At 46.9% G+C, this 20,367-nt stretch overlaps 1 protein-coding gene across 2 annotated transcripts in view; it reads left to right on the forward strand.

Annotated features, from left to right (window-relative positions):
* The window catches only part of LOC122944029 (inter-alpha-trypsin inhibitor heavy chain H3-like), a 110,050-nt gene that overhangs the window by 12,812 nt on the left and 76,871 nt on the right, over nucleotides 1–20,367 (forward strand). For both annotated transcript variants that reach the window (XM_044302229.1, XM_044302230.1), the window contains exons 4-5: nucleotides 9,064–9,230; nucleotides 15,518–15,622. In XM_044302229.1, the coding sequence (XP_044158164.1) occupies nucleotides 9,064–9,230; nucleotides 15,518–15,622 (272 nt within the window). The remainder of the gene's footprint in view (nucleotides 1–9,063; nucleotides 9,231–15,517; nucleotides 15,623–20,367) is intronic.

The raw sequence follows: 20,367 nt of genomic DNA on the forward strand, positions 1-20,367 counted from the left end.
ACACCAGGGAGAGGACAGACAAACACAAACACCCAGGTGGACGGCAACAATTGTCCACAAAGGTCCAACAGGGATCCTAAGGGTAGCGTTCTAAGGCAACACTCCGAGAACGCAGCAACACAGCTCCAGTGGTTTAGAATAGATGTCCAGGCAGGAAGCTCTATATCTGGCAACCAGAGAAGTGTGAGAGGGGAATATAAGGAGGATTGGGAGTGCTGGACAAGGAACAGCTGAGAGAAGGAGCTACGGATCCCTGAGTGAGCCAAAAGGGTTTGTAAAGCAAACCCAGAAAGCTACAATAAGGAAACTTCCCTATCTGACATAGAGCGTGCAGCCAACCGCTGCGACCTCCTGACCCCGGGTACAACGGAGTCAGGCGTGGCTCTTGACACCCTCGTGACAGTACCCCCCTCTCTACGAGGGGCCTCCGGACACTCAGGACCAGGTCTCTCAGGATGAGAGGCATGAAAAATCCGGACTAGCCTGTCGGCGTTTACCTCAGATGCAGGAACCCACATTCTTTCCTCGGGACCGTAACCTCTCCAGTGCACCAGATATTGGAGAGAGCGGCGGACCCGACGAGAATTAACAATTTTGGATATCTGAAATTCCAAACTACCATCCACGACAACAGGAGGGGGTGGCAGCGGTGACGGTTCTAGAGGTGGAACATATTTTTTGAGTAACGACTTATGAAAGACATTATGGATTTTAAAAGTCTGAGGTAACTCCAGGCGAAAAGCCACGGGGTTGATGATGGCTACAATCTTGTAAGGACCAATAAACCTAGGACCCAGTTTCCAAGAGGGAACCTTCAACTTGATATTCCTAGTAGACAACCACACATAGTCATTCACTCCTAGGTCCGGACCTGGCGACCGTCTCTTATCAGCCATGCATTTGTATTTACCTCCCATATTTTTCAAGTTAGCTTGCACCTTCTGCCATACTGATGAAAGAGATGACGAAAACCGTTCCTCTTCGGGAACCCCAGAAGACCCCCCCTCTTTGAAAGTACAGAATTGGGGATGAAAACCATATGCACCAAGAAAAGGTGTCTTGCCAGTGGATTCCTGACGGCGATTATTTATGGCAAACTCAGCTAACGGTAAATATGACGACCACAACTCTTGGTTTTCAGACACAAAACATCTTATAGATATGTCTCCAGGTTTTGGTTGGTACGCTCAGTCTGTCCATTCGACTGAGGATGGAAAGCTGAGGAAAAGGACAAGTGAACCCCCAAACGGGAACAAAAAGCTTTCCAAAATTTAGAAATAAACTGGGTTCCCCGATCCGAAACAACATCGGAGGGGACCCCGTGAAGCTTCACGATCTCACTGACGAATACCTGAGCAAGAGTTTTAGCATTAGGTAGTGCGGGTAACGCAATAAAGTGTGCCATTTTGCTAAACCTGTCCACTACTACCAAAATCACTGTTTTACCCGCAGACAAAGGTAAGTCAGTGATAAAATCCATAGACAGATGTGTCCATGGTCTATTGGGAATGACGAGTGGTAATAGAGACCCTGCAGGACGTGTATGTGAAACTTTTGCGCGCGCACAGGTAGAACAAGAAGACACAAAATCCAATACATCCTGACGCAACCTTGGCCACCAAAAACGACGAGACAATAGCTCTAAGGTTGCTTTACTACCCGGGTGCCCAGCAAGTGCCGAATTATGATGTTCCTTTAATAATTCGAGAAGTAGGTTCAACGGTACAAACAATTTCTCTGAGGGGCAAGAGACCGGGGCGTCCCCCTGGGCCTCTAACACCTTCCCCTCCAAAGCAGAGTGTACCGCAGAGACAACCACTCCTCTTTGTAGAATGGGTACCGGATCACTCACATTACCCCCTCCAGGGAAACAACGAGATAGTGCATCAGCCTTGGTATTCTTTACCCCAGGACGATAGGTAATCACAAAGTTAAACCTGGTAAAAAATAGCGACCACCTAGCCTGTCTAGGGGTGAGACGTTTAGCTGATTTGAGGTACAGCAGATTTTTGTGGTCCGTAAACACAGTGACGGGGTGGACGGCCCCCTCTAAAAAGTGACGCCACTCCTCAAACGCAAGTTTAATAGCTAACAGTTCCCTATTGCCAATATCGTAGTTCTGTTCTGCTGCAGATAGTTTTTTAGAAAAGAAAGCGCAAGGACGCCATTTGCCAGGAGACGGACCCTGAGACAGTACAGCCCCCACTCCCACCTCTGATGCATCGACTTCAACAATAAAAGGCTGAGAGACATCAGGTTGGACTAGTACAGGTGCCGAGGTAAACCTCTCTTTTAGAGAGGAAAAAGCAACTTTAGCGGCATCAGACCATTTAGAAAAATCAGTCCCCTTCCTAGTCATGTCAGTAAGGGGTTTTACGATCACCGAATAATTTTTAATGAATTTCCTATAGAAATTCGCGAAGCCCAAGAACCGTTGTAGTGCTTTGAGGTTCTCAGGAAGATCCCAATCCAAAATTGCCTGGACCTTCCTAGGATCCATACGGAAACCTGACGCAGATAAATAATAACCTAGGAATTGTATCTCCTGAACGGCAAAAACACATTTTTCAATTTTAGCATATAATTCATTCGTCCGTAGGACCTGTAGTACTTGTCTGACATGCTCCTCATGTGTTTTCAGATCAGACGAATAAATTAAGATATCATCTAGGTATATTACCACAAACCTGCCGATTAGATGACTAAAAATGTCATTAACGAAATGTTGAAAGACGGCAGGAGCATTGGTCAGGCCGAAAGGCATAACTAGATTTTCATAATGCCCCTCAGGGGTGTTAAAAGCTGTTTTCCACTCATCCCCCTCTTTAATACGAATCAGATTGTAGGCCCCCCTAAGATCGAGTTTGGAGAACCACCTAGCACCCGCAATCTGGTTAAACAGGTCAGGAATGAGAGGAAGAGGGTATGGGTCTCGGATTGTTATCCGATTTAATTCACGAAAATCTAGGCAAGGACGCAGGCCCCCATCTTTCTCTTTAACAAAGAAAAACCCTGCAGCCACGGGTGAAGAAGAGGGTCTGATGTGTCCCTTAGCCAAACTCTCGGAGATATAATCCTTCATGGCTTGTCTTTCTGGACCTGAAAGATTATATAACCTGGTCTTGGGTAATTTTGCGCCGGGAATAAGGTTAACCGGGCAATCATAAGGACGATGAGGTGGTAACTTCTGACAACCCTTTTCAGAAAAAACGTCCTCAAAGTCCGAAACAAATGTAGGTAGGGTAGTTATGGAGGCGACTAAGCAATTGCTATTTTCTCTGCACGGCTCACTCCACTCCAATATCTCCCTGGCCTGCCAATCCACCACTGGATTGTGCGCTACCAACCAGGGAAGGCCCAGCACCACCGGAGTGGGAAGCCCCTCCAGAACATAACATGAGAGCATCTCGTTATGGTGGTCCCCTACCCGAAGGTGTAAATTATGAACGATGTGGGTGAGGTTTCTCTGAGACAGAGGAGCAGAATCTATAGCAAATATGGGAATAGGTCTCTGTAACGTACAGAGAGACAAACCCATAGTGCGGGCAAAATGGGCATCTATCAAATTTACCCCTGCTCCACTGTCTAGAAAGAAAGAAACAGTCTCTGTCTTATCACCAAAAACAATAACCGCTGGCAACACAAATTGCGATGTACGTATGGAGGAAACGTATACCCCCCGGCTGACATCCTCCACACAGCCTGGGGTTAGTAGTTTTCCGACGGTTTTTTTGTTTCTGAGGAAAGAAGGACAGATGTTAATGAAATGACCCCTCTCCCCACAAAAAAAACAACCCCCACGCCTACGGCGAACCTCAGGAGGACGGACCTAGCGAGTAGTTCCTCCTAGCTGCATAGGCTCGTCTAAGTCCGTACGGACTAACTGCTGCTTGGGAGGGGTTACCAATGGCTCTGGTTTTTTCAACCTGTCCCTAAGGCGTCTATCTATATGGATAGAAAGGGACATAACTGCATCAAGGGAAAAGGGGGTCTCATACAATGCAAGCGCATCCTTAACCCTTTCGGATAACCCAGAGCAGAACTGACTCCTGAGAGCCGGGTCGTTCCATTGGGTATCCGTAGCCCACCTACGGAAGTCAGAGCAATACTCCTCTACCGGCCGCTCTCCTTGTAGGAGTCTCCGTAATTTTGATTCAGCCAGTGCGACTCGGTCAGGGTCGTCATATATGAGACCCAAGGCCCCGAAAAACTCATCCACTGACCGAAGAGCCTGGGAATCAGTAGGTAAAGAGAACGCCCAGGACTGCGGGTCCCCCTGCAGCAGGGAAATAACAACACCCACCCGCTGTTCTTCATTACCAGAGGAGTAAGGACGCAGTTTAAAGTATAGTTTACAGGCCTCACGGAATGTCAAAAACTTGTCCCTTCCCCCAGAAAATCTGTCAGGGAGAGGGACCTTGGGTTCCGCAACAACCTGGTTACCAGTAGCAACCGCTGGGCTTGCGGTCTGTTGTAATTGCTGCTGTTGCTGGAGGACCGACGCCTTCAATCCTGCCACCTCCAAAGACAGGCCATGAAATTGTTCGGACAGAGCAGCAATTGGATCCATACTGGATTCTAAGTAGGTAAAAAAATTTTTTTTTTTTTTTTTTTACCTACACAAAAATAAGGGCCAGATATAATGTAATGACCGGCAACACGCACAGGGAGGAAAACAGGGAAAGCCCTGCCCAAGGGAGAGGGAAAGGTGGTGACCCCTAACTCACCTTGCAGCTGGCACCTGCCTGCCCTGACGTCCCTAGACGGGTTCCTCACCCGTGCGGCGATCACGTGCCTAAACCCTGGCTTTCCCTGAAATGAGCCCTAGATAATGAACGGGCCGGTGGGATCGCTAGTCCTCACCACTGCACTAAGAGGGAAACACCAGGGAGAGGACAGACAAACACAAACACCCAGGTGGACGGCAACAATTGTCCACAAAGGTCCAACAGGGATCCGGAGGGTAGCGTTCTAAGGCAACACTCAGAGAACGCAGCAACACAGCTCCAGTGGGTCAGAATAGATGTCCAGGCAGGAAGCTCTATATCTGGCAACCAGAGAAGTGTGAGAGGGGAATATAAGGAGGATTGGGAGTGCTGGACAAGGAACAGCTGAGAGAAGGAGCTACGGATCCCTGAGTGAGCCAAAAGGGTTTGTAAAGCAAACCCAGAAAGCTACAATAAGGAAACTTCCCTATCTGACATAGAGCGTGCAGCCAACCGCTGCGACCTCCTGACCCCGGGTACAACGGAGTCAGGCGTGGCTCTTGACACCCTTGTGACAGTCTCCTTGAGAAAACACTTAGGGCGATGATGGAAGAGGAGGTGGCCCAAGAGGAGGAGGAGGAGGAAGAGGGGTCATTTTTAGCACTTTCAGGCCAGTCTCTTCGAAGTGACTCAGAGGGAGGTTTTTTGCAACAGCAGAGGCCAGGTACAAATGTGGCCAGCCAGGGCCCACTACTGGAGGACGAGGAGGACGAGGATGAGGAGGAGGTGGAGGAGGATGAGGATGAGCATGGTCACAGCGGGGTGGCACCCAACGCAGCTCGGGCCCATCACTGGTGCGTGGCTGGGGGGAAAGGCAGGACGATGACGATACGCCTCCCACAGAGGACAGCTTGTCCTTACCCCTGGGCAGCCTGGCACACATGAGCGACTACATGCTGCAGTGCCTGCGCAACGACAGCAGAGTTGCCCACATTTTAACGTGTGCGGACTACTGGGTTGCCACCCTGCTGGATCCACGCTACAAAGACAATGTGCCCACCTTACTTCCTGCACTGGAGCGTGATAGGAAGATGCGCGAGTACAAGCGCACGTTGGTAGACGCGCTACTTAGAGCATTCCCAAATGTCACATGGGAACAAGTGGAAGCCCAAGGCCAAGGCAGAGGAGGAGCAAGAGGTCGCCAAGGCAGCTGTGTCACGGCCAGCTCCTCTGAGGGCAGGGTTAGCATGGCAGAGATGTGGAAAACTTTTGTCAACACGCCACAGCTAACTGCACCACCACCTGATACGCAACGTGTTAGCAGGAGGCAACATTTCACTAACATGGTGGAATAGTACGTGTGCACACCCCTCCACGTACTGACTGATGGTTCGGCCCCATTCAACTTCTGGGTCTCTAAATTGTCCACGTGGCCAGAGCTAGCCTTTTATGCCTTGGAGGTGCTGGCCTGCCCGGCGGCCAGCGTTTTGTCTGAACGTGTATTCAGCACGGCAGGGGGCGTCATTACAGACAAACGCAGCCGCCTGTCTACAGCCAATGTGGACAAGCTGACGTTCATAAAAATGAACCAGGCATGGATCCCACAGGACCTGTCCGTCCCTTGTCCAGATTAGACATTAACTACCTCCGCTTAACCATATATTATTGTACTCCAGGGCACTTCCTCATTCAATCCTATTTTTATTTTCATTTTACCATTATATTGCGAGGCTACCCAAAGTTGAATGAACCTCTCCTCTGTCTGGGTGCCGGGGCCTAAATATATGCCAATGGACTGTTCCAATGTTGGGTGACGTGAAGCCTGATTCTCTGCTATGACATGCAGACTAATTCTCTGCTGACATGAAGCCAGATTCTCTGTTACGGGACCTCTCTCCTCTGCCTGGGTGCTGGGCCTAAATATCTGACAATGGACTGTTGCAGTGGTGGCTGACGTGAAGCCTGATTTTCTGCTATGACATGCAGACTAATTCTCTGCTGACATGAAGCCATATCCTCTGTTATGGGACCTCTCTCCTCTGCCTGGGTGCTGGGCCTAAATATCTGACAATGGACTGTTGCAGTGGTGGCTGACGTGAAGCCTGATTCTCTGCTATGACATGCAGACTGATTCTCTGCTGACATGAAGACAGATTCTCTGTTACGGGACCTCTCTCCTCTGCCTGGGTGCTGGGCCTAAATATCTGACAATGGACTGTTGCAGTAGTGACTGACGTGAAGCCTGATTTTCTGCTATGACATGCAGACTAATTCTCTGCTGACATGAAGCCAGATCCTCTGTTACGGGACCTCTCTCCTCTGCCTGGGTGCTGGGCCTAAATATATGCCAATGGACTGTTGCACTGGTAGCTGACGTGAAGCCTGATTCTCTGCTATGACATGCAGACTAATTCTCTGCTGACATGAAGCCAGATTCTCTGTTACGGGAACTCTCTCCTCTGCCTGGGTGCTGGGCCTAAATATCTGACAATGGACTGTTGCAGTGGTGGGTGACGTGAAGCCTTATTCTCTGCTATGATATGAAGACTGATTCTCTGCTGACATGAAGCCAGATTGTCTGTTACGGGACGTCTCTCCTCTGCCTGGGTGCTGGGCCTAAATATCTGACAATGGACTGTTGCATTGGTGGCTGACGTGAAGCCTGATTCTCTGCTATGATATGAAGACTGATTCTCTGCTGACATGAAGCCAGATTCTCTGTTACGGGACCTCTCTCCTCTGCCTGGGTGCGGGGCCTAAATATCTGAGAATGGACTGTTCCAGTGGTGGGTGACGTGAAGCCAGATTCTCTGCTATGGGACCTCTCTCCAATTGATTTTGGTTAATTTTTATTTATTTAATTTTTATTTTTATTCATTTCCCTATCCACATTTGTTTGCAGGGGATTTACCTACATGTTGCTGCCTTTTGCAGCCCTCTAGCCCTTTCCTGGGCTGTTTTACAGCCTTTTTAGTGCCGAAAAGTTCGGGTCCCCATTGACTTCTCGAACCCGAACATCCAGGTGTCCGCTCAACTCTACTTAGGAGCAAATCTATCCCATAGTGAAGCTAAAGATGACAGTAAAGGAGATAAATGTAAATGTGGGATCTGGCTACACGTATCTGCCGGGAGCCAAAAGAGTCCAGGCACTAAATGAGGAGACATATCTCTTTCAATTTCCACCCAAAGCTTTGAGGTAGAGTTATGAACTAGATCAAGGACGCAGTTCGTGATAGACGCCCTGTAGTAAGTAAGGATACTGCAGTGAAGGAACGGATGTCAGTGCACACCACACAACACAAAGTGCACACAGACATACAAACGTGCATACACACAAACTCCACCTCGTGCACAACCAACGGACAAAGGGAGTGCACACAGAAACACGTTGCCAAGGGCAACCGCACGCATGCCTATTGTCCGCGGCAACTGCACCTGAGGCAAACAACTAAGTGCTCCCAGCTGCGGTTGACAACGGCAAACCGCGGGTGACAGCATGCGGCTCCCAAGGAGTCACGACCATGGCCAAGGGTCGTGACACAAACCTTAACAAATGTGTCCTTCAAAAAGCTTGAAGACTATTAATTAAAGGATAACTGTCGTATATTTTTCTTGGGAGTATTGGATTGTGGTGATTAATATCTCCTTGGTGGCCCTGTTTAAACTTTTCACTTTGTATTCAATTACCCCTTAATTCCACATTTTTGTTCCCTGTACTGCCTGCTTTTACCTGTGCTTAAAATAAGGTTGTTAGGCAGGTCCGTCTATGTGTTGAAGGACGGAGGACGCAGAAGCAGGCCAGGGACTGTAGTAAATGATTAAAGCCAGGTCCTCCCCAGCAGCTGATAACAGTGCCTGGGCTGTGTGCACTTCTCCCTGTCCCTGCGCTTGGCAGACGCTCCCTCACTCAGCAGAGCTGGAGAATGCAGAGTTAGAGCAGCGCACACTAGGGAAGGGAGATCTGCCATCTGCTCAGTGTATAAATGAAAGCAGCATGTGGTAAGAGGACCCCTTTGTGCTGCAGTAGATTAACCCTTTAGGGGGCAGGGCTCTGGTTACTGACACTTTTGGGGGGCTATTGTTACTGGCTAGTGGGGGCAGGCGGGATTAGCCTCAGGGTGAGGGCAGTGGCGGCCATCTTAACTGAATAGTGAAATTGCAGTTTTATACAGACTGGTTGCTAAGGGCTGAATCTTATTAAATATGGGGTAAGTCAGTCTAATAGTAACTGATTCTGGAATATCATGTTATTAGTAACTACATATATGAAAATTGAAATTAGGGTCTAAATGTGACAGTTATCCTTTAAGTTACTTTTTCATGTTATAATAATCCACTGTATTGTTGTTCCATTCAGCCAGTGAAGGACATAGAGTTCTACAGGATAGACATCAACAGTCAGGTGACATCTCGCTTTGCCCATAATGTCATCACAAGCAGAGCTGTTAATCGTGCCAATATATCAAAAGAAGCCATATTTGATGTGGATCTACCAAAAACTGCTTTTATCACTAATTTCAGCATGTAAGTACTACAAATGTATATGTGTAGTTGTTGCAGGTTTACATTTATACAGTAGCTTGTAACACACACTGGTACACGGAGATAGGGTCACAACTAATGGGAGAGCAGAGGCTACAAATGTGCCTTAGGGCCTGAAGTCACCACATATGAGAACATCAGGGTTTATTCTGTCTGTGCTGCAAGTTCACTGTACATTATCCTTATCATGCTTATTTTTTGTGCTGTTACATCATTGCCTTTATATCTGTGACATCACTTTGTTATCACTGTATTTGACTCCCCTGTTCTGTGACATCATTGTGTTTGTTATTCCTGTTCTGTGACGTCACTGTATTTAATACCTCTGTTATATGACATCACTGTGTCAGTTATCCCTGGTCTGTGACATCACTGTATTTGTTTCCACTTTTCTATGACTATCACTTGCACATTATTCCCATTTTGTAACTTTATTGTGTAGCAGTGATCACCAGCAAGAGTATGTCCATGATCCAACTAACCAGATTTTTAATGGAGGGAAAAAATGTGTCAAATATGAAAAAGCCCTAAAAAAGAAAAAAAAATGAAAAATAACTTGTAAACATAAGACCTTGAGCTTTCATCCCCTATAGGTTTATTGAAAATTCTCTATTAATAGCTGCTTCTTTGTGAACTAGGTGGCAGCCAATATTTCTGGCAATATAAAATAAAATTTGTCACCAAGTTTTCCCAGACCTCTTACTGCTGCTGGCTCTACTTGGTTTTGTAAGATTTTGGGTGCACAGGTTGCATCTATTTGTAATGAGACAAGAGTTTGTCCACTACTCTATGAATCCCTTAGAGCTACAATTCCAACAAATCGTACCGAACTTTAAGTTTTTTGGTACACGGACGCGAACCCGGACTTTTTCAATGAAGTCCTGGTTCGGTGTTCGGGTTATTTTATTCTAATACAGAGGCGTTCCCATGGTGATGGGGACGCTTGAAGTTAAAATATACCATTGGATTGGAGAAAACTCCGATCCGATGGTATATTCTAAACCCCAGGTGTTCCCATGGTGATGGGGACGCACCCCTGACAGGGCGCTGCCATCCGCAGAACCTGAGGGGTTAATTGCGTGGACGGCAGCTCCCTGTCAGAGACCGGGTGCCGGGAATGTTTCTGCAATGCATAAGCAATGCGCCGCACAGACCTGTGACTTACAAGAAGGAGCGCCGGCCGGCCATAGCGCATGTTGGGCCTCATGCACACGACCGTTGTGTGCATCCGTGGCCGTTGTGCCGTTTTCCGTTTTTTTTCGCGGACCCATTGACTTTCAATGGGTCCGTGGAAAAATCGGAAAATGCACCGTTTTGCAGCCGAGGCCGTGATCCGTGTATCCTGTCCGTCAAAAAAATATGACCTGTCCTATTTTTTTGACGGACAACGGTTCACGGACCCATTCAAGTCAATGGGTCCGTGAAAGAACACGGATGCACACAAGATTGGCATCCGTGTCCGTGATCAGTGGCCGTAGGTTGCTTTCATACAGATGGATCCGAAGATCCGTCTGCATAAAAGCTTTTTCTGATCTAAGTTTTCACTTCGTGAAAACTCATATCCGACAGTATATTCTAACACAGAAGCGTTCCCATGGTGATGGAGACGCTTCTAGTTAGAATACACTACAAACTTTGTACAAGACTGCCCCCTGCTGCCTGGCAGCACCCGATCTCTTACAGGGGGATATGATAGCACAATTAACCCCTTCAGGTGCGGCACCTAAAGGGGTTAATTGTACTATCATATTCCCCTGTAAGAGATCAGGGCTGCCAGGCAGCAGGGGGCAGACTCCCCCTCCCCAGTTTGAATATCGTTGGTGGCACAGTGTGCGCCCACCATCGCCCCCCCCCCTCCCTCCCTCTAATGTTAGAAATCGTTGGTGGCACAGTGTGCGCCCACCATCGGCCCCCCTCCCTCTATAGCAGTAACAACATTGGTGGCAGTGTGCGGCCTCCCATTCCCCCCCCCCCAGCAGTGGTGGCAGCGGAGTTCCGATCGGAGTCCCAGTTTAATCGCTGGGGCTCCGATCGGTAACCATGGCAACCATGGCTACTGCAGCCCTGGTTGCCATGGTTACTTAGCAATAGTACAACAGTAGAAGATTCATACTTACCTGCTTGCTGCTGCGATGTCTGTGAACGGCCGGGAGCTCCTCCTACTGGTAAGTGACAGTTCTTTAGCAATGCGCCGCACAGACCTTTCACTTACCAGTAGGTGGAGCTCCCGGCCGGACACAGACATCGCAGCAGCAAGCAGGTAACTATGAATCTTCTACTATTGTACTATTGCTAAGTAACCATGGCAACCAGGACTGCAGTAGCGTCCTGGTTGCCATGGTTACCGATCGGAGCCCCAGCGATTAAACTGGGACTCCGATCGGAACTCCGCTGCCACCAATGATGGGGGGGGGAATGGGAGGCCGCACACTGCCACCAATGTTGTTACTGCTATAGAGGGAGGGGGGACGATGGTGGGCGCACACTGTGCCACCAACGATTTATTACAATAGAGGGAGGGAGGGGGGGCGATGGTGGGCGCACACTGTGCCACCAACTATTTATTACAATAGCGGGAGGGAGGGGGGGGCGATGGTGGGCGCACACTGTGCCACCAACGATTTCTAACATTAGAGGGAGGAAGGAGGGGCCCGATGGGGGGCTCACACTGTGCCACCAACGATATTCAAACTGGGGAGGGGGGGGGTCTGCCCCCTGCTGCCTGGCAGCCCTGATCTCTTACAGGGGGATATGCCGCACCTGAAGGGGTTAATTGTGCTATCATATCCCCCTGTAAGAGATCGGGTGCTGCCAGGCAGCAGGGGGCAGTCTTGTACAAAGTTTGTAGTGTATTCTAACTAGAAGCGTCCCCATCACCATGGGAACGCCTCTGTGTTAGAATATACTGTCGGATCTGAGTTTCACGAAGTAGCTCATATCCGACAGTATATTCTAACATAGAGGCGTTCCCATGGTGATGGGGACGCTTCAAGTTAAAATATACCATCGGATTGGAGAAAACTCCAATCCGATGGTATAAAAGAACTCCAGACTTTACATTGAAAGTCAATGGGGACGGATCTGTTTGAAATGGCACCATATTGTGTCAACATCAAACGGATCCGTCCCCATTGACTTGCATTGTAATTCAGGACGGATCCGTTTGGCTCCGCACGGCCAGGCGGACACCAAAACTACTTTTTTTTTCATGTCCGTGGATCCTCCAAAAATCAAGGAAGACCCACGGATGAAAAAACGGTCACGGATCACGGACCCACGGACCCCGTTTTTGCGGACCGTGAAAAAAAACTGTCGTGTGCATGAGGCCTTAGTATAATGCTGCTGACTAACTGACCATGGCAGACAGGACTTCAGTAGCGTCCTGGCTGCTATGGTAACCAATCGGAGCCCCAGCATTACACTGCTGGGACTCCGATCGGAACTGCCGCTGCCACCAATGATGGGGGGGTAGGGGGATGGCGCACAGCCTACCAATGATTTTAATACCAGGGGGGGAGGGCGCACTCCCGCCAATGCAAACATTGTAGAAACATTCCCGTCACTCGACCTCTGACAGGGAGCTGCTATCCACGTAATTAACCCTTCAGGTGCCGCAGATGGCAGCGCCCTGTCAGATTTGCATCTCCATCACCATGGGAACGCCTCAGGTTTAGAATATACCATCAGATCTGAGTTTTCTCCAATCCGATGGTATATTTTAACTTCAAGCGTCCCCATCCCCAATATACCATCAGATCTGAGTTTTCACGATCGTGAAAACTCAGATCTGAAAAAGCTAATAGTATTATTTTCCGTTATAACCATGTTATAACAGAAAATAATAAAGTGAAGTTCGGGTCCCCATTGACTTTAATGGCGTCCGGGTTCGGGGTCAAGTTCAGGTCAAGTTCGGGTCCCGAACCCGAACTTTGACCTGAAGTTCGGCCGAACCCGGCGAACCTGGGTTCGCTCAACACTAATCTTAATATCTCTAAACCCTTCTCTTTAGGAGGCGGAATGAAGCAAGAATGATACCCTACGTGTCTTTTCAATGGCTTTTGAACTCTTAGCACTGACAATTCTCAACCATTATTCATATCCCTAGGTTTGCTTATCCCTAGGTTGGTTTAAATGACTAGTGATGGTCTTTTCTTAGCTTCCTTGCTCAGCCTGAATTCAGCACATTTTTAGGTCTGAGGGTGAATTGGACTAAATCAGCAGTGGTTCCTTTAAAGGGAACCTGTCATCTGGATTTTGTGTATAGAGCTGAGGACATGGGTTGCTAGATGGCCGCTAGCACATCCGCAATACCCAGTCCCCATAGCTCTGTGTGCTTTTATTGTGTAAGAAAAAAACTATTTGATACATATGCAAATTGACATAAAAGAGTCATATCTTACTTGTGTGACCAAAGAAGAGTCATATTTTCAAGCTCTGAATCATCTCAGGTTAATTTGCATATGTATCAAATCTCTTTTTATACACAGTAAAAGCACACAGAGCTATGGGGACTGGGTATTGCGGATGTGCTTAGCAGCCATCTAGCAGCCCATGTCCTCAGCTCTAAACCCAAAATCCCGGTGACAGGTTCCCTTTAATTCCAGGTTACTATCTTATCTTTTAATTGCTAGTTGTTCTTTGGGGTATGTTGACTGGATAAAATTCTTGGATATTTTCCTTGAACGTCTGCAGCTTCTTTTCTCTCAATTTGAAACCAGTAATAACGTCTATTAAACTTCTTCACGTGATATCAAGGCAGCATCTATCACTGTGAATTATGAGCCACATTGTATTTCTTATTTACTTGCCTTCATCTCTATATTTCTTTCATGTCTCCCTTTTACTTTTACTCAATATTTTATTCTGGCTCTTCGAAGGTTTGTTTTGGTTGCATTATTCTCAAGGTCAAACTCCTAGCTTCAGTTTGACTTCTTTACCGGCCCCTAAACACCATGTTGGTACTCAAACATGTATTTTGGTCCCAAACATAAACCTTCACTTCACTGCCTTCCATTTGTTATATTTTACTCATGCATTAATGTTGACCTAAATAATGAGGCCGTAGTATTGGCAGGGGAATTACTGAGCTCATACAGGAGCCTAACTAGTCTATTGTATCAGTATAAGCCTTCCTCTTCCTGTAGGACAATGGCTCTGATCAGTGGCGTACATAGAGAAGTAAAGGCCTTATAGCAAAAGATCAAACCAGGCCCCCCACACAGGACAGAAAGGTTTCTGCCTAAACCCTTTTCAATGACCCTTGGGCCTTTTTCCAAGAGAGTCCTGACTAAGTTACTTCCAGTAGAAGAGAAGATAACTAAGACTGGGCCTCCTCTTGCCCTGGGCCCCATAGCAGTCACATGGTCTGCCGCTATGGTAGTTACGCCCCTGGCTCTGATGTGGATCATAGCATATGGTTCATTGAGGATCAAGAATGGGCCTCACACTTTCTCCCATTACCCTACTGTGGTATAATCCTCACTAACCTCATCTTTATACCCTTCCAGGGGTTGCTTTCTGGGTTGTATTGCAGGTAAATTATTTGGTTCAGGTGTCCCTTGATAATTCTGGTCTGTGCATCTTTGCCAGTTAAGATTCACGTATAGTGTTTTATATACGACCTTCTTTCAGTATTTCCAGTCCTGGAATGTCCTTCAAGCCCATTTCAAGCCTGAACTCTTCAGGCTTTTGCAAACATTTGCACCCTTCTTGGTTTTCCAGACCTGTCTAATCTATTAACCCAATTATATACCCATTTTCAATCAGTAACCTTTTGACAAGGCCTATACTAGATGGGCTTTTGGTGCCCCTGACCAGACTCCTGATCACTGACTGATTAAAAATTCGGGTTTCTGTCATGGAGTCCATCATTTTACTGGAAAAAAATTATGCTGCATGGTGCAACATTTTTATTTTTATTTTGATGGAATATGCAGAGCCTCCAGCACAGATCTAAAAAGAGCTTTAAAAAAAAAAAAAGCTAGTAGTTGGCCAAATGTTTTTCGAGAGAACTCTTCTCACTGCTTTAGTAGTTAGCATGATTTATTATTATTATACAATAAGTTGGTTTAAAAAGTGTATGCCTTGTCTTCCTGCATTGCAACTACTGCAAGTCAATGGGGTTGCATTGTGACCAACCATGCTGGATTTCTTGCCAATCTTGGATCGTGACAATCCACAGGTCACAACACGACTCTATTCACTTTGGTGTGGGCCAAAGTTACTAAATAGCCCTAGCTTTACGATTAAGCACCAAATCTATTTTACAGGATAATAGACGGAGTAACGTATTCAGGAGTGATTAAGGAAAAGGAAGCTGCTAAGAAACAGTATGATAAAGCTGTATCAAGGGGCCAAACAGCTGGACTAGTCAGGTAAATATCACTATGATACAGTGAGCAGAAACTGTGAATGTATTGTATGCCCATTTATATTAGTCTGGATCCACATACATCAGCTGTGTCTGGCCAATGTTTTATACCAGAGCTGGACACAATTGATGGGATTAGTGATATAATCAGTTCCCCAGTTTCTGTACCGTGCTGGAGGAAAACTATATAGGACAAGCAGATAAGAACCCAGTTTAAGATACAAATCAGATCTGTCAACAGCCTGTTGTATTTGGGAGCAGCCTGACTGGAAATTGGGTGTGTTGGATATCATAATGCCTGATCCCTTGTTCTTCAGGTTATTAAAAATGTTCACATTTAATTTCATTACTTGCAACAATGTATACACACGGGTTACATATCATCTATGGAGAAACATGCATACATCCTAGCCTCCTCATCCCTGCTACAGAAGAGTCTCTGCCACCTAAATCATGCAACGTGGTGACTGGATTAGTATGCTTTTTAACAGATCTGTTCATGTAGTTGCTTATCACATGTACTTCTTCCTAAAGCTTTTTTTTTTCTCAATTTGGACTCACCCGTCCTGTTTTCACCATATATACATATCACTCTGGTTGGTTTCGATCCCATATGTAGTGCTTCCTGTTGCTGTAGCCAACCAAACCCATGATGCCCTTCTCCTTTTTCTGCCACAGCTCCAGCACCGCACCTAACAACGCCCAGCTAGTTTATAGCTCCTCCCACCCAGCTAGTTACATAGACACTCCCCTATCACTGCCCCTAACAACACCCATCTAGTTTATAGCTCCTCCCACCCAGCTAGTTACATAAACACTGCCTATCACTGCCCCTAACAACACCCAGCTAGTTTATAGCTCCTCCCACCCAGCTAGTTACATAGACACTCCCCTATCACTGCCCTTAACAACACCCAGCTCGTTTATAGCTCCTCCCACCAGCTAGTTACATAGACACTCCCCTATCACTTGCCTTAACAACACCCAGCTAGTGTGTAGCTCCCCCCACCCAGCTAGTTACTGTCAAGGATGTATCAAGTGTTCTGTCCCCACATGAAGGCGAATGAAGGTGTAACTGATAATGACCTTGTGACTGTCCTACCTTCGTATCCAAGCAGTGGAGCAGACCGGACCGGCAGATGCTCAGGTTAGATGGATCCAGACGTAGACATGAGGATGCAATCAAACGTGGGTTTATTTGATCCGGAGCAGCAACATACGGTTATACAATACAGGGATGCAGTAGCAGTGTAGATGCTGTCATGTGGATGTCTTTCCTGAGACTAACTGCTGAGGCAACTGCTGGTCAAAAACTGATGCCTTCACAAGCCAAGATGTGTGTCTCCAGTCACAAGGAGTGCAGCACTGAAAATGGCTACAGGAAGTGACAAGAACCAAGGCTGCTAAAACCACGCCCAGCAGAGAAAAACTTTATAGATAAGGAACAAGGCGTGCAGCATACAAATTCCGGCCAGCAGATGGCAGCAGAGAAACAATACGTAGAAACAACATAGTAAAAGGAGATATAATAATACAGTGCATTAATTAAATTTGAAAGAAACAGCACACTCCCCGTCTGAAATTCACTTTGGGGATTTCACTATGACGAATGTCCATAAAATATAAACAACCTGTAAAAAAAAACATGTTAGAATGCAAAACATAGATAGTCCTGTTTTCAACTTGGAATGGAGAAGATCTGCGAAGCTAAATACAGTCCTGTTCACCCGTCAGGGACGTTCTCGATGGGTAGTATTAAGATGAGTTCATTGATTGGTCTTGAGAACGTTTTAAGCTCGCCTTTCCTGAAGATCTTCAACTCCACCTTCCGGACCTTACCATCCTTGCTAGGGAAAACCTTTGAAATTAGCCCAACAGGCCAGTCAATCCTTTCGGTTTGTTGCTCTTTCATCAATACAAGGTCTCCTTCCTTCAAGTTTGGTTTGTGGTGTTGCCATTTTCTTCTTCCTTGAAGAACACTGAGGTACTCCTTTCGCAACCTGTTCCAGAAGTAATCTGCTAGATATTGTACACGTTTCCAGTGTTTTTGATAGATGTTCGCATGAGTGAATTCTCCACTAGGAATAAGCGTACTCTCAGTTTTTTGGGTAAGTAGAATAGCCGGAGTCAGTATGGCTGGTGTCTCAGGATCCATAGACACTGGCACAAGGGGTCTTGAATTGATAATGGCTGAAACTTCAGCGAGAAGAGTAACTAGAGTCTCATGTGTGAGTCTAGACGAGTTTACATCCATCAACATAGAACTTAAGATGTTGCGTGAGATGCCGATCATTCTCTCCCAGGAGCCCCCCATGTGGGAACTGTGAGGAGGGTTGAAAATCCAGGTGCAACCCTTTTCCGCCAACTGATCTTGAATGGACTTGGTGTCGATGTTAAGTTCTCTACAGGCTCCAATGAAGTTGCTTCCCTGGTCATACCTCAATTGTTTTACTGGTCCTCTGATTGCGAAGAACCGTCTTAAGGCATTAATAAGGCTGGATGTGTCCATAGATTCTATCACCTCTATGTGAACTGCTCGCACACTCATGCAAGTAAATAGTACGGCCCAACGCTTACTGTTTGCGTGACCGCCGCGGGTCCTGCGTGCGGATACCATCCATGGCCCAAAGACATCTAGGCTAACATAGGTGAAAGGCGGGTCTGTACATAGTCTATCTGCAGGCAAGTCGGCCATTTGTTGGTGTAGTTGTTTTCCTCTTGCTTTACGACAGTGCACACACTGATGCAGTACTTGGGCCACACGTTTTTTCATACCTATAATCCAAAGGCCTGCAGACCGTAATTTGCCTTCAGTAATTTGCCTGCCTTGGTGTTCGGCCGTTTCGTGGTAGTGTCGGATTAGCAAGATGGTGATATGATGTTTGCTGGGAATGATGAGAGGATTTTGTTCTGCAATTCCCAGGTGGGCTTGATTCAAACGACCACCAACCCTCAGCAAGCCAAAACTGTCGATAACTGGATTTAAGTTGGCGAGAGGACTTTTTAAAGGAATCTGCTGTTTGTTGTACAAACACTTCCATTCTATGTTAAAATTTTCCTGCTGGACGTGACGTATTATGAGGTACTCACTATGAGAGATGTCCTCAGCAGAGAAGGGTTTATGGCAGGCATGCCAACCATGACAATCTTTATCTTGGTGAGTATTATGATAACATCTTGCAATGTGCACTAACCTTGCAATAGTTCTGACGAGTCTCATCCAACTGGAGAAACGCTCAAAGCGCTGACAACCGAAGCTGGCTGTTTGCTTAGTTCCAGTGACTAATGTGCTAACTTCAGCACGGATTTCTGGATCATTTTCCGGATCCTGGATGCTGAAAGCTTCCTGTACATATTTGTCCGCCTCTTCAAGCAGAAACTCTGGACCTGTAAGAAGGACATCATTAAGAGATACACCTTGATGTTTGGCGCTTGAGTCGAAAACAACCCTAATTTGATTAGGTTTTCGTGGGTGGTACACTCCAAATAAAGGCAAGTACCAGCACTCGTCGTTCTTCCCTAAGGATGGAGCTGGTTCTGCATGGTTGTTGCGGAATATTTTGTCGACAAAGGCAACAATGTGTTCTCTCATCTCAGGCTTACTGTTCATAGTACGCTGAAGAGAGTTAAATCGAGACAGAGCTTGTTCTCTATTGTTCGGGAGTCTCACCCTGGTAGCTCGGAAGGGTAATGGAGAAACCCAGTGATTGGTTTCGTCTTTAAGGAACTCATTGTCCATTATCTTAATAAATTCTCTGTCTTCTACTGACAAAGCTACTTTATCATCGTCCTTGCTTGTGTGAAAGACTAATCTTCCCAAGTTGTCGGCAAAGAAGGGAGGAATGTCGTCAGGTGGTTGTATGGGGTCTGGAGGCTTCTCTTTCACCTCGTAGTGATTAGGGCAAGGCTTAATGCAAGTTGTGCGTCCATCTCCACGCACGTACGTTTTGAAAGAGTGGATTCTTTGTTGATCCAAACATACATTTCCTATGACTACCCATCCCAAGTCCAGTCTCTGGGCGTATGGTGCATAGTCGGGACCATTACACTGTTGACGCACCTTGTGTACCCTTAGATTGTCTCTGCCAAGCAGGAGTAGAATCTCGGCGTTGTTGTCCATAGGTGGGATAACGTTGGCTAGGTGCCTTAGGTGTGGTTGGTGAAATGCAGCTTCCGGGGTAGGAATCTCATCCCTATGGTTGGGTATTTGATCGCATTCGATCAGCGTCGGTAGAGGTATTTCTGTATTCCAACTGACGGAACAAGCGATGAATCCTTGTGCCCTCCTGCCGCTAGTCTCTATGCGACCCGAGCAGGTGTTTAAGATGTAGGGTTCTGACGGTCCCTTTATTCCAAAGGCTTCAAAGAATTTAGGTCCTGCTAGGGAGCGATTGCTTTGGTCGTCAATGATGGCATACATTTTTACTGCCTTTTCTGGTAGCCCCTCCGGGTAGACCTTGATAAGGCATATGCGGGCACAACATTTCTCACTCTGGCCCTCCCCACATACGTCCAAGCATGAGCAGGAAACAGCAGTGGCTGTGTTAGCGTTATTTTGGGGCTCCCCGCCATGACTTGGAGCGGGACTGGTGGTGACAGCAGCCGGTGAATCCCTTGTAAGTGGAGTTGGGTGCATAGCTGAGGCGTGTCTTTCACTATGACACTCCTCACACTTGATAATGGATTTACAGTCCTTAGCCATGTGCTCCAATGAAGCGCAGCACCTGAAACATACCCCAAGCTCGGTGA

Source organism: Bufo gargarizans, chromosome 7, assembly GCF_014858855.1.
Source record: "Bufo gargarizans isolate SCDJY-AF-19 chromosome 7, ASM1485885v1, whole genome shotgun sequence".
In the NCBI taxonomy this organism is placed as follows: domain Eukaryota; kingdom Metazoa; phylum Chordata; class Amphibia; order Anura; family Bufonidae; genus Bufo; species Bufo gargarizans.